General features: G+C 35.4%; 1 protein-coding gene across 7 annotated transcripts in view; it reads right to left on the bottom strand.

Annotated features, from left to right (window-relative positions):
- Positions 1-4,075: 4,075 nt before the first annotated feature.
- Positions 4,076-15,283, bottom strand: part of LOC127418985 (agrin-like) — a 417,085-nt gene continuing 405,877 nt past the window's right edge. For 6 of the 7 annotated variants that reach the window (XM_051659953.1, XM_051659955.1, XM_051659957.1 and 3 more), the window contains 2 exons: positions 8,313-8,416; positions 4,076-6,744 (listed from right to left, as the gene is read on the bottom strand). In XM_051659953.1, the coding sequence (XP_051515913.1) occupies positions 6,587-6,744; positions 8,313-8,416 (262 nt within the window). In that variant the 3' untranslated portion in view covers positions 4,076-6,586. The remainder of the gene's footprint in view (positions 6,745-8,312; positions 8,417-15,283) is intronic. The other variant, XM_051659954.1, reaches the window with a different exon arrangement.

The raw sequence follows: 15,283 nt of genomic DNA, 5'->3' as shown, positions 1-15,283 counted from the left end.
GATAATAAATGGCTTCATATGATCACTATCCTTAAATAAAAGACAGTTTTTTTTGCATGATCAGTCCTATTTTCAAAATCAATGCCAAAATTTCACAAGTTCATGCAGGGTATGCAAACTTTTGAACACAACTGTACATATATAGTCTAGGTTTTTAATTTAAATTCTGTGTGTACTTAACCACAGGTTGCCCCTGGAAATATACTGTATATACTGTACATTCACAGTTTCCAGGATATATACATATATATATATATATATATATATATATATATATATACAGGTGCATCTCAATAAATTAGAATGTCGTGGAAAAGTTCATTTATTTCAGTAATTCAACTCAAATTGTGAAACTCGTGTATTAAATAAATTCAGTGCACACAGACTGAAGTAGTTTAAGTCTTTGGTTCTTTTAATTGTGATGATTTTGGCTCACATTTAACAAAAACCCACCAATTCACTATCTCAAAAAATTAGAATATGGTGACATGCCAATCAGCTAATCAACTCAAAACACCTGCAAAGGTTTCCTGAGCCTTCAAAATGTTCTCTCAGTTTGGTTCACTAGGCTATACAATCATGGGGAAGACTGCTGATCTGACAGTTGTCCAGAAGACAATCATTGACACCCTTCACAAGGAGGGTAAGCCACAAACATTCATTGCCAAAGAAGCTGGCTGTTCACAGAGTGCTGTATCCAAGCATGTTAACAGAAAGTTGAGTGGAAGGAAAAAGTGTGGAAGAAAAAGATGCACAACCAACCGAGAGAACCGCAGCCTTATGAGGATTGTCAAGCAAAATCGATTCAAGAATTTGGGTGAAATTCACAAGGAATGGACTGAGGCTGGGGTCAAGGCATCAAGAGCCACCACACACAGACATGTCAAGGAATTTGGCTACAGTTATCATATTCCTCTTGTTAAGCCACTCCTGAACCACAGACAACGTCAGAGGCGTCTTACCTGGGCTAAGGAGAAGAAGAACTGGACTGTTGCCCAGTGGTCCAAAGTCCTCTTTTCAGATGAGAGCAAGTTTTGTATTTCATTTGGAAACCAAGGTCCTAGAGTCTGGAGGAAGGGTGGAGAAGCTCATAGCCCAAGTTGCTTGAAGTCCACTGTTAAGTTTCCACAGTCTGTGATGATTTGGGGTGCAATGTCATCTGCTGGTGTTGGTCCATTGTGTTTTTTGAAAACCAAAGTCACTGCACCCATTTACCAAGAACTTTTGGAGCACTTCATGCTTCCTTCTGCTGACCAGCTTTTTAAAGATGCTGATTTCATTTTCCAGCAGGATTTGGCACCTGCCCACACTGCCAAAAGCACCAAAAGTTAGTTAAATGACCATGGTGTTGGTGTGCTTGACTGGCCAGCAAACTCACCAGACCTGAACCCCATAGAGAATCTATGGGGTATTGTCAAGAGGAAAATGAGAAACGAGAGACCAAAAAATGCAGATGAGCTGAAGGCTACTGTCAAAGAAACCTGGGCTTCCATACCACCTCAGCAGTGCCACAAACTGATCACCTCCATGCCACGCCGAATTGAGGCAGTAATTAAAGCAAAAGGAGCCCCTACCAAGTATTGAGTACATATACAGTAAATGAACATACTTTCCAGAAGGCCAACAATTCACTAAAAATGTTTTTTTTATTGGTCTTATGATGTATTCTAATTTTTTGAGATAGTGAATTGGTGGGTTTTTGTTAAATGTGAGCCAAAATCATCACAATTAAAAGAACCAAAGACTTAAACTACTTCAGTCTGTGTGCATTGAATTTATTTAATACACGAGTTTCACAATTTGAGTTGAATTACTGAAATAAATGAACTTTTCCACGACATTCTAATTTATTGAGATGCACCTGTATATATATATATATATATATATATATATATATATATATATATATATATATATATATATTAGAACAGATAGGAAGAAAAATAAATACATATGATACTATATTAGTATTATATTTTTATATATAAACAGTCCACATATCAAAGAACTTTAATCAATTAATTTCATGAATAAAGACCAAAAAATGGAATACAGTACACCACACCAACATTGAACTGTTTTTCTAGTCTGTTTTCTGAGCTGTGTTGGTGTGTTGAGGCCCATTCCCTTAAGGAAATCATTCACCAAAGGAAGAGAATGTGCTACCCACCAGTCCCCATCCAGGATGCCCCATGACCTTACAGCCCTAGGACTCAGTGGTCTCAACCAAAAACCCCATGAGGAAGAAAAATGAGAGCCTTAGAGCCCCTGATGTTGCCAGACAGCTGCAGCCTTGTTACTTGGAATAAAAGCCCCCTTTATTGCAATGGCGTGGCCAAATATACAGAAGGAATCCTCTGCTCATCAAGGCATGGATTGTTTCAGACTTATTGCCATGCAGAGGAATTTAATAGATTTTTCCACGAATTTTTTTATTTTTTTTCCCCCACATGGTGCAGTTCTTTGATGGGATCTGTTCTATTTCATCTCCAGCAACCCTGGGCGTGTCATGTCTGGTGACATTTTATATGACCTTAAGAGAAAATAGCATTGTTGCATAATTGATAAATCCACTTGAATCTCCCCTCTCCTTTCTCATCTTCAAAATAAAACGACATTATGCTTCTGCTGGTTTAGAAACATCATATCTTAAATATGTGATTGTGCCGCTTGCACAAACATAGCCATTAATTTAAGCCTGCTTCTAATAATTAGTCTGACTAACTAAAGACGCCAGAGAAAGCCGGTTGCATAAAACAAGCTCACAGCTGTCTTTAGTAAGACAGTCTAACTACTAACTTGAGGGACTAGTCTAAAACAGTTTTATGCAACTGGCCCCTTATCCAATGTTATTCTAAGACTGAGTATTATAACAAAAAGAGAAACTTTAAAGCAGTGGTTATCAACTGATGGGTCACGAGTCATGATCCAAAAATGGTTTTCTGGTCTGTTCTGATTCGGTCACAATCAGCATGGAAAAACAATTTTAAATAATAAATAAAATAATATAAATAAAAAATATAATGAAAAAAATAAAATTAAAATAAAAAATGTACTCAATGAGAACAAATGAAGCCACATCCACAAGCATCTTTTTTTATTTTGCACAGACTATGATGTTAATTTTTTCCCCATTTCTACTGCAAAGTATGTCATGTCAGTCATTTTGCATATTGCTGGGCCTATGCAGTTCATAGTAATATTATTAAATGTCCATATTTGACTGTAAGGACTATTTTGCTTCCCTTTGTATACAAAAATACATTTATATACATTTTAGCTCATTTTTAAGATTTACACATTTCAATTTAATAACAAAATTCATCAGATTTAATTGAGTAATCTAACTAAATTAAATTAATTAAACTTTAATAAATGTAACTTTTATTAAATACATTTTGTGAAATATAACACAATTCAATTTGATGAAATATTGCTATAAAATTTAAATACTTAAATCTTACAAATTGACATATATATAACGGTCAAAAGTTTTGAAACACTTGACTGAAATGTTTCTCATGATCTTAAAAATCTTTTGATCTGAAGGCGTATGTTTAAATGTTTGAAATTAGTTTTGTAGACAAAAATATAATTGTGCCAACATATTAATTTATTTCATTATAAAACTAAAATGTAATTAAACATTTCTTGGACCAAATATTAAAGAAAAGCAGCCAATAAGTGCCCAACATAGATGGGAACTCCTTCAATACTGTTTAAAAAGCATCCCAGGGTGATACATCAAGACGTTGGTTGAGAAAATGTCAAGAGTACATGTCTGCAAATTCTAGGTAAAGGGTGACTACTTTGAAGATGCTAAAAGATAACACAGTTTTGATTTATTTTGGATTTTGTTTAGTCACAACATAACACAACTTTTGACCGGTAGTGTATGTATGTGTGTATATATATATATATATATATATATATATATATATATATATATATATATAATCATTATGTACATACTCTGTAAAATCTCGGTCCTGAGAAACCATTAGAGAACAACAGCATTAAAGGATAGCTCTTCAGATAAACATTGATACTAATGGAGGCTCTGGTTTAGGCAGTGTGGGAATCAGAGGGATTTATTCACAAATGTTATCAGGAGTAAAATGTTACAGACAGGTTTCAAAGTCAGGCCAGTTTATTTAACATTTTATTTTATGGTGGTTGGAACACAAGACACAAGTATTAAAGTTAGTAATGGTAACATCATGCCTCTAATTCTGTGCACTGCGCTTCAGATAGTTCGATCAAAACAGTATACAAATGCCAGACTGGGAATCCTCTTTACGACATAAATAAGATACTGAAAATATTATTTGTACAGTAAATAGTATTCTTGTAGAGTCCAGAACCACTATTATTGAGACGTTCTGGAAATTTTCATAAGCATTATTAATATAATTATTAACATTTATGAATTAATTTACATGATGGGAATGAGACTAATATACTGGCTAAAGTTGAGTGCACAGTACAAAATGGACATTAACTTTAGTCACCCATGAATGGTGAATGATTTTAAGGCATTTCTCAGTTTCCATTCTGATCACACAGATTCCATGGCAATCCACACTATGGGCCTTGTCCATTGAGAGCACTCTATGTATGCAGGAGCAAAGCTACTGAATGATGTCCATAAATAACTTCCATTATCAGAAAAGAGACAAAAAATAGAATCCACTGGTAAAGTTGAGGTGAGATTACTATACTAAAAAAGTATGGATAATCCATACTGTAGCTCGTGCAGTAATGGAGGGCTCCTGCTTCTAGTGTAGTACACTAGACATCCTGTGGATTCTGTTTAAAACTTAAACACATAAATGATTAATTATTCCCTGACCCATCCCCTCCTCAAAGCCACATCAGGATATGCTTTTGTTTATAGACAAAGTCAGACTTGGTTTCAGTGTATAATACTAAAACAAAACCTCAGTAACATATGGCTAAATTTACACTTGATAATCACATGGCTTAATATGTTTATGATCTTGCATGTCCTTGGGTGATAGATTTGGATAAAAAAATAAATACAATAAAAAATAAAAATAAAACAAAAAGGGACAAAGATACTTTACCCTAGCAGGCATACATTTGCTTAGAAATACTGCAAAGCATCTGATATCAAACTCATAATATTTCTTACACTGAGACATCAGTAGAAACCATAGCATTTCATCTGCCTTGAAACAGGTTACAAAAACCATTTTGACATGACAAACCCATGCATTAATATTTTCACTGGTTACTGTTGTGACATGAACTGTTTTGGGGGCCACAGTCATAAGCTGCAGAGGGGTCTACATACATCATCCCTTTATTTATAGCGCGTGCTGGCAGCAATAGTTTCATTTGATATAGGAAAATGCTTTGAAAACATTATTTTTGTTCGATGATTGAACATGCCAGAATTTCAATGCTCTTGTGTCCACCCGATGTGTCCATTGAATCATACATCTCTTCCTGTGTTACAGCACCTCCCAATGTTGAGTTGTTGTAACAATCCTTTTTCCTTGCACATATTTTACAATACACACACACACACACACACACACACTCACACACACACTCACACACACAAGAAGTCCAGATTGACAAATAGCTAATATATAAAAAAATTAAATATTTCTCCCAACTTGAATGATCAAATGTCAAAACAGAAGAAACAAAGGTAATTTACATTACAATGTAGTCCACCAAGTAAGCTACATTTCTGCCCTGAATGGAATGATGAAGATAAAAGAAAACCAAGGCAAAATCAACAACACTTCAAAAGATGCATGCAACAAGTGGTCACATATATATATATATATATATATATATATAATATATGCACACACACACACACACACACATACAGTATATATGCAATTGCTCTTTAGATATGCACAACACATGAGACGAACGTTTGCAACAAAATATAGCATCTTCAAAATTCACAGTCTCATGTTCTTTACTACTTATTACATCTCACAGGTCAATAACGATCATTTGCATGGAAAATTATGTAAAACTTTGAGGAATGCTAAGTGTTATCAGCTAGGGGATTCAAGGCTCTGAATGATTGAGCTTTCACCCATTAGTGGTATCATAAATGAGGAATATCGTACATACACTTGCTCAGCTTATTAAACAGTTGCTGTCATTTCTTGATTAAGCAGAAGTCATTTTTTAGACCTTTTAAAATGTAATGGACCGCAACAAGAGCTCAGAGGAATGTATGTGACTGTTGGACAGGGAGCGATCTATGGCACCAAGAGAAGGCAATCCGGAAAGGTCAAACAGCACCGACCTCATCTGCCACTGTTCAAGTAATGAGCAAATAGGTTTTTCTTTTGTTTGTCATAGATACAGCACAGACATAATACGAATTTTTGCATGTCTTGTGACACCATGTTCACCTGCAACTGAGGATGTGATTACGGATGGACGTAGAGATGAAAAAAGAAAAAGAAAAACATAATTATAATTAAAATAATGTAATTTTTCTGATATAAAAAGCAAACAAAAAGTATACAAAAAAATAGAAAAATAATTACAGCAGTAGACATGGTGTTGGGAGGAACGTGGTGCCAGACTATTTGGCAGTACAGTGTAATATTTTGGGACTGTTTAAGGCATCCTCTACCAGATGCAGTTCCACCCCGTCGACTATCACATCTTTCACACATCCAACAAAGCCTGTGCTGTAAGCCTTGGGCAACCGACGGGCCACAGACAGCTCCTCCAGACCACCTAAAGGGAGAGGGAGAGAGAAATAGAAAAGATTAGATCAAGTATTCATGATTCATTGCACTGTACTTGACTTTCACTGTCTTTGGTGTGTTTTGTTGTTTTGTGGGTGTTAAGTGTATATAGGTCAAAGTTACACACTCCCAGTTATGTTATGTATAAGCTCTCAACTACTGTGTAACCAGCATGTGCTTAATTTCTAATTTGTTTGGAACATTAGTGAAAGATTTAAAGGAATAGTTCAACCCAAAATGATACACCGCTACTTCTCTCATAAACTCTATAGGTGCTATAGGTGAAATTATTTGGTGAATATCAACTTATTTACAGTCTGTTTCTCATCCAGTGCTCTCGAATGGCTTCAGAAGACTTGGAATATACCTCATCGAGGCGTCAGGACCACTTTTGGGATAATGTTATGGTGTCTTTGCGTCCTTTTTGAAGCTTAAAAGCTCCAGTCCCCATTCTTTGTTATTGCATGCAAAAGAGTGACCAGTACTTTCTTACTGGATTTGCAACAACATGACTGTAAATGATGACAGAATTTTCATTTTGGGTAAACTTATTCTTTAAAGAAGTAGCAAATATTTGTGAAACATGACATAGAGATCTTAACGAGAAATGCAGGCTGGCTACAGCATTATATATAATTAAACACCAATGAATGTTATGGAAAACCAGCATAGAAGACTTCATTATGTCTGAGACATGTGGGGGTGTCAGCGTGTGGAAGGATATAGAGAGAAATAACTCAGGAACAGGTGAGAAGATCAAACAAAGTTTTTGGGAGGCCGGGCTCCGGGAATGTTCCCTGACAACTTTCGGAGAGAGAGCTCCGCTCCTCTCCCACAGGCACCTGGCACTGTCGAAAATCCAGCTCTGTTGCCCACCAATTATTGTTTGATCTCAATGTAATTTTTGTGAAACTTCAACGAAAGCTTAAGAGGCTAAATTTCAGCTAGATGTTTCATTGTCCCTCACACATTAAAATGTATTAAAGGGAAGTTTCTGGTTCAGTACATGTCAATACATCGACAGCATTTGAGCCATAATGTTGATTATGAAAAATAAAAACTAAATAAATAAATAAAATAAATATCCACAGTTACAGTAAGGCACTTACAATGGAAGTAAATTAATATGATAATATCTGCATGTTATTATAGGCCAGGCTTTAATGCAATATGTAACATGAGGTCCCTGGCTGCTCCATCTGCATCTTTCCACAAAGGGGTCCTCGGCCTAAAAAAAGGTTAAAACCCTCTGGCCTATGAGATACTACACACATTTCCATTCAGAAGAGCCAATAGTAGAAACGTATTCTAAAATTAAGACAAGCAAACCTTTCACAAAGTTAATATTGTGTTTTAACATTTCCAAATAATCACTGAAGTGCAACCATGAAGTAAGTTCTGCTCAGGGGTGACAAGATTGGCCCTTCAAAAACCCCCACTGTGGGGGAAGATCCAATTAGACATTAAAGCTCAGTCAGGACTGAGGATATTTAGTGTGGCAAAGCAAGTGAATGTAAAGGGTTTGTAAATGAGCAAAGTAGTTTAAGGTGGACTTACCTAACCAGAGAGCGCCATCTGTGTCCAGTTGTGTGGCAGAAAAGGGTGACGACCCAGTGACAGCTGCCTCATTACCAACCTGCAGTGAGCCATCCCTGAGTGCTCTGTGGAGATAGTAGAGAAAGATAGTGAGCCATAGCATAGCATCAAACACAGACTTTCTAATACTGAAAAAGAGATTTTTCTGAAAGTCCTACAGTAGGTAGAACAATGTAAGACTTTCCTTGCAAAAACTTATTTTGTGGCAATCTTGCAGTTCATGCAGGTAATTTTGGGCAAACCAAACCATTTACAAATAATCAGCAGAGTTGAGCTCTTCCTTGATAGTAGTTATCCACCATTGTTTATGTGGATTAAAAAAAATCACAGGTTGCAGTTTTGCTCTAAATAAAATTTTTTACTCTACTTCCTGGTTTCCACTGGACTAGAACCCATGGCGCAAAGATCTAGCATGCAACATGATATCATCTGTACCACAGGAAAAGAACACATTCTAATTGATGCAAAAATCAGGGTTCCCACTCTTTTCAAGACACAATTGTCCAGGACATTTCCAGAACATTTCATGCAGCCAACAAGGTTAATATTTAAGCAAAAACACATGCATCCATTTAAATTGAGCTTTTATTTTGGCATTTCTGTTTGTTTTTGACAGTAGTTTCTCACCTCCAGATGAGCAGTTCACTACATGGCCCTGTGTGATTATTAATCCCCGTAAAGCTGTGATTTAATTAAATAAATACAGTCTGTATGTGCTGTGCATTTCAAAGTGCTCTCTGTCTCTGTCATCTCACACACAAAACAGCGCACATGTCGACCATGATGAGGTGTTTAAGTGTGAGTGGCCGGCTCTACACATTCATTTTGAAGTGCACATCACTTGCAGATGATTTATTTATTCAATTAAATCAGATACTTTAGTTGAATTATCACACTAGGACATATCACAATTTTAATTTGATTAATTGTACATTCTCACATTCATTTTCATCCAAATATGTCATATTCCATGACATTCTGCATTTTATTGCTAATACTATTTTTATGACTAGATTCTGTTTTCCACATAATACATGTGGTAACCGTGGTATAAGCTGACTCTGATCGTTAAATTATTGAAACTTAATTCACATACCGAAGTATTAAGGCTGAATCACCACTCTACCAACCCAGTGCGAATTAATAAAAAAAAAATGTTTTTTAATCAGTGGTCTGACTCTCATCGTTGTCTAAAGTTTATAACTCAAAAAATAAAAAAAATTGAGATAATCACTGAATCATGATTCACGGACATGTTTTCCAGGGTTATTTTTTTAAAGAATAAGCTAAAAGCACCAACTTAAGCTATTTAATGATTCAAGTATAGCAAATTATCTGCACAATTGTGCAGAATTAGCTACAAAAATAAACTGTAATTTGTGTGGCTTGCTTAGTTTATTAGTTTAGTGACCACTTCTGGAGATGAGTGTCTTATGTGCTTCGAGTGAGTCATCGAATCTTTTTGAGATGTTCACGACCGAAGTCTGCCAAGAGACTTTATAGTATTTAAGCATTATAAGGAAAAAGCAGATCTATAGTTTTCCTTCAGTTTGTGAACTGCCGAGCATGACTTTTCATCCAAAAAGACAACAATGATAGTATAATAATATTAATGAGTATCAATAATGTCCTTACATTCTCCTTTATTAAAATTTGCATGTCAAATCTACTGACTTCAGTAAAATGTCATTAGCATTATAAGCATTATAAGAACAAATCAGATTTACTGTATCATTTTTCTACAGCTTTTAAACAGCTTAGCATGAATTTCATCAGAAGAGACAACAATAATAGCCTAATAATAATAATTTTGTGTTACATTAATGTCCTTTCGTCATTGAAAAGCGCATTTCACATGAGTTGAGTCGAGGCGTCAATGCTCCGTTCAACGGCACCGTCAAGCGGCGCTTTGCCCTTCACATGACAAGTGCTGCAGAAAGCGTCATGGAGGGGTGAATTTACGATCTTGCCACGCAAGAAAGCGGGAGGTGTGCTTAATAAACATTGAAAACATGTATTTGGAAGAGAAAAAATGGCAATTGCTTTGATTGCAGAAAATAAAGAGGACTCGACTTGTTTATGTTTAGGTCTTTGTTTTTTAATGTAATTACTGTAGTTTAATAACTGGGGTCTCTGGATACTTGGAAACGATAAGGTAATAATTAATTAAAATAAATTATGATATATTCAATATCTCTACATAAATTTGGACAGCTTTAAAATACTTTTTGTAGCTTTGTTATGAAGGTAAAATTGTGCCTAAATGATTTGCATGCACAGAGTAAGAATTGTGAAAGCGTAAATCAAAATGCAAGTATAAAAATAAATTGCATGTGCACAGAACGTTTTGTAAAGGTGTAAATCAAGTTGCAAGCGTAAGAAAAAATATTAGCAATACTTTAATGCTTTGCATAAGTGTAATTAATTTGTTGCCTCACACAAATTATGTCTTTGAGAATACAAAATATGAAGGTAAAATAGTGCCTAAATGATTTGCATGCGCAGAGTAAGATTCGTAAAAGCGTAAATGAAGTTACAAGAGTGATAGAAAAATTTGCATGCGCAGAGAACATTTTTTAAAGGTGTAAATCAAGTTGCAAGCATTAGAAAAAAAATATTAGCAATACTTTAATGCTTTGCATAAGTGTAATTCATGTTTTGTGAATCTTTAATTGCATATTAACACAAAGTAAATTTGGTGTGTATTCTTCTGACTTCCTTTTTTTCGCGCTTACACTTCTGGCACTATTTTTGCGCCTAAACATGATCAAAAACATTGTTAACCTGCAATCAGTGATATGCGAGCAAAGAAAGGGTGTCATGAAGAGCAAAATGGATTGACCACTTAGAATCAGTCTGTATGTTTAAAATAAACTACTGCAAACGTATAACTGACTTGTGTTTGTGGCATAAATAATTTCCAGAAATAATCCGATATGCACCATTCCGTCTTCCCTTTGTTGCGCTCACACTTTTAGCACAAATTTCTCACTGAAAAGAGTTTTGCAAGTGCGAGGGGGAAGGCGGGTCTACCTGCTTCTAGTAACCAATCAAATGAGGTTTTACTTGACTAGTTTATTCTGACCTGATTGGTTTAATAACATGACAGACAGCTTATTCATATGGCTCAGCTTCATTCCTGTCTTAACACCTTCTATTATTGTGAGTGTAAAGTTGAGCTGATACCATTTATTGTTATAAATCTCAATCTGGTGTTCAAATGTTTCTTCTTGTTGCTGTTTATTTTTTTTAATTACTTTCGATTATCATTGGCATGGTAAATGGATGGATAGATGGATCGATGGAACTTGCTGGTCTATCTATCTATCTATCTGTTCACAGAGTTTTGTTTTATGTGGCTTACTTTATTAATTTGTTTTCTAGCATGAGTTCTGGGATACCAGCTAATTCCATCTATTCACCAAAATGCCTTGCCAATGATAATTAATAGTAAATATAATTACGTTGTGTATGTATTAATAAGCTGTCTGTTAATAAGCTGAGTCATATGAATAAGAAGCTGTCTGTCACGTTATTAAACCAATCAGGTCAGAATAAACTGGTCAAGTAAAACCTCATTTGATTGGTTACTAGAAGCAGGAAGACCCGCCTTCCCCCTTGCACTTGCAAAACTCTTTTCAGTGAGACATTTGTGCCAAAAGTGTAAGTGCAACAAAAGGAAGATGGAACGGTGTATATCGGATTATTTCTGGGAATTATTTATGCCACAAGCACAAGTCATTTACAAGTTTGCAGTAGTTTATTTTACACATACAGACTGATTCTATGTGGGCAATCCATTTTGCTCTTCATGACACCCTTTCTTTGCTTGCATATCGCTAATTGCAGGTATGCAATGTTTTTGGCCATGTTTAAGCACAAAAACAGTTTCAAAAGTGTAAGCACGAAAAAAGGAAGTCAGAAGAATACACACCAAATTTACATTGTGTTAATACGAAATTAAAGATTCACAACACATGAATTACACTTATGCAAAGCATTAAAGTATTGCTAATATTTTTTTTCTAATGCTTGCAACTTGATTTACACCTTTAAAAAATGTTCTCTGCGCATGCAAATTTTTCTATCATGCTTGTAACTTCATTTACGCTTTTACGAATCTTACTCTGCGCATGCAAATCATTTAGGCACTATTTTACCTTCATATTTTGTACTCTCAAAGACATAATTTGTGTGAGGCAACAAATGAATTACAATTTAATTAATAATTACATTATTCTGCCAGTTTCTAATCTGATTTTTAAGATATTGCATCCTGAAGCTTGTAATTCTCTTATAAATTATATTCTTTCCTGTTCATACTTGGTACACTTAATTAAAACATGTTCCACTGTTTCCATTACCTGACATGTTTCACATAGACCTGTGTTGTGTTTGCCCATGATGTGAAGTGTTGCATTAAGTTTAGTATGACCCATTCTTAATCTTGTGAATATAATATGATCCTCTCTATTTAAGTTATGATTGATTTTACTTTGTCTTACATTACTTTGTATTTTATGGAAATATCTGCCATTCTGACAAGTATTCCAATACTTCTGCCATTTATTATAGCAAGCTTCTTGAGTCAAATATTTTCCTTCTGCCCTCCTTAAATTGACTGTTACATTTATGATGTCCAATTTAAGTGCTTCCTTGGCCATTTTATCTGCTTTTTCATTTCCTTGTACCCCTACATGTGCTGGCACCCACATAAAGTGTACCAAATTTCCAATCTGCCTTAATCTATATATAATAACCAATATCTCTGTTAAGATATCACTTCATGATCGAAATGTTTGAAGGCTTAAAAGTGATTTCATTGAATCCGAGCAGATTACAAACTTATCTGGCAAAACTTCCTCAGTCTAACCAAGTGCCATCTGAATAGCAACTAACTCTGCAGTGTACACTGATGACCCATCCGTTAACCTCCCTAAGTTTCCAATTTTAAATTCTGGGACATAAAATGCTGCACCTGTTCGTCCTGATCAAGTACGCGATTGGCTGTAGCTGTAACCAATCAAGCGATCTGCCTTGGATGGACCGCGACTGCCAAGCATACGATTTTCCGCTGTTGTAATCAATCCTTAACTTTTGATGTTGTTCCGAATGATAAGAATTTGTGTATTTGACTCCTATTCTGAGTCCCGATCGTTACCATGTTTTTGTACATTTAACGAAAACCTTGCTAGCAACACAGTCAAACCGTTTTATTATACTAAAATATTTTCCAGGACAAATAATTATTTTCCAGGACATTTAGATATTTTTCTAAATTTCCATGACTTTTCCATGAATGGAAAACTGCATTACAAAATTCCAGGTTTTCCAGGATGCGTAGGAACCCTGAAAAATGTCTGTTGGGGATGTCGCTTGTCAGTGGCAGAATGGGGTTGATATCAGGGTACATGAGCATTCTCAAGCAGAAGTTTGATTTTCTGTGTGATCATGTTGCCTGTGGCAAATGTAAATGTTTATCACTACTGAAAAATTGTTCTGTGACAAACTTGTGGCATAAATAAATGTCTGCAACTACTGATAAAAAGTTCTGTGACAAATATAAATATCTGCAACTAATAGCAAACAGTTATATGGCAATCCTGTAGAAAATATAAATGGCAGAGGTTATCAGGTTATTAAGTGGTAGATGATATTTGCACTAAGTGTAAATAGCAACAAAAGCATCTTCTTTGCAATAAGTGCAAATAGTGTTTGATGCTATTTGCAACCTGGTGCAAATAGTGGCAGATACTATTTGCACCCCTAATTAGATACTGACATACAGTATAGGGGCATCACTGCAGTGTGTTTATTGTGTTTATTTAGAGTCCCACAGACACCCTACACCAACCCCTACCCCTAAACCTAACCCTAACTTTACCTTACAAAAATTAACCATGGTTTTACAGTAACCACAGTTTCACCATTTTGTATTAAAATCATATTAACCACAAAATTAAACATGTTTACTATATTAACACCATATTACTGTGGTAAAACCATGGTTAATTTTACCCAGAACAAACCTTTCTCTAAAGAAAGGACCAAATCACTGGGAGGGAATCAACCTTTATATTAATTAGGGCCCAAGCCCTGAAAGTGCAGAGGCTCTATTGTTCTTTTAAGGATTATTATTATTAGGGCCCCAAGCACTGAAAGTGCGGAGGCCTTATTGTTCTTCTAAGGATTATTAGGACCCAAGCACTGAAAGTGCAGAGGCCCTATTGTTCTTCTAAGGTTTATTATTATTTTTATTATTATTTAGGGCCCAAGCACTGAGAGTGCAGAGGCCCTATTGTTCTTCAAAGGATTATTATTATTAGGGACCAAAAACTGAAAGTGCAGAGGCACTATTATTCTTATAAGGATTATTATTATTATATTATTAGGGCCCCTTGAAAATGGGCATGTAACAGTCACCAAACTGTTACATATATAGTTCTCATAAAGCCGTACAACTTTCATATTCACAGTAATTAGCTCTGCTCAACAGGAAGTCGGCCATTTTGGATTTTCTGAATATCGCAGGCTCTGAACTTTTTAAATACTCCTCCTAGGAGATTCATGTGACTGGCACCACATTTGTGCAACATCATGCCTAGACATTGTAGATGCTAAATTGTGAACTGATTTTTTATATTTTGAACGGTGTAGCCATGGTGAAGCAATAAATTTATGGCGAAAAATGGAAAACAGTAAGTGCCTTATATCTTCTGTGTGCATTGTGTATTTTATGAAAATTCAGCTGTATGTTTGGTAATGAGGGCTGATCACATTGATGTGGCTATTATGGGTCATGGTCATAGTGCCACCCACTGGCAGCAGGAAGTATGGCTCTTTTAACAGACTTTGAAATAGCCCTCTTGTATTTACATGAATTGCTTTAAAATTCTTTAGAATATTATTCAAGACGCTGCTGATGTAAAATT

Source organism: Myxocyprinus asiaticus, chromosome 28 (assembly GCF_019703515.2).
Source record: "Myxocyprinus asiaticus isolate MX2 ecotype Aquarium Trade chromosome 28, UBuf_Myxa_2, whole genome shotgun sequence".
NCBI classification, from domain to species: Eukaryota; Metazoa; Chordata; class Actinopteri; order Cypriniformes; family Catostomidae; genus Myxocyprinus; species Myxocyprinus asiaticus.
This window is presented reverse-complemented; position numbering and strand designations above follow the sequence as displayed.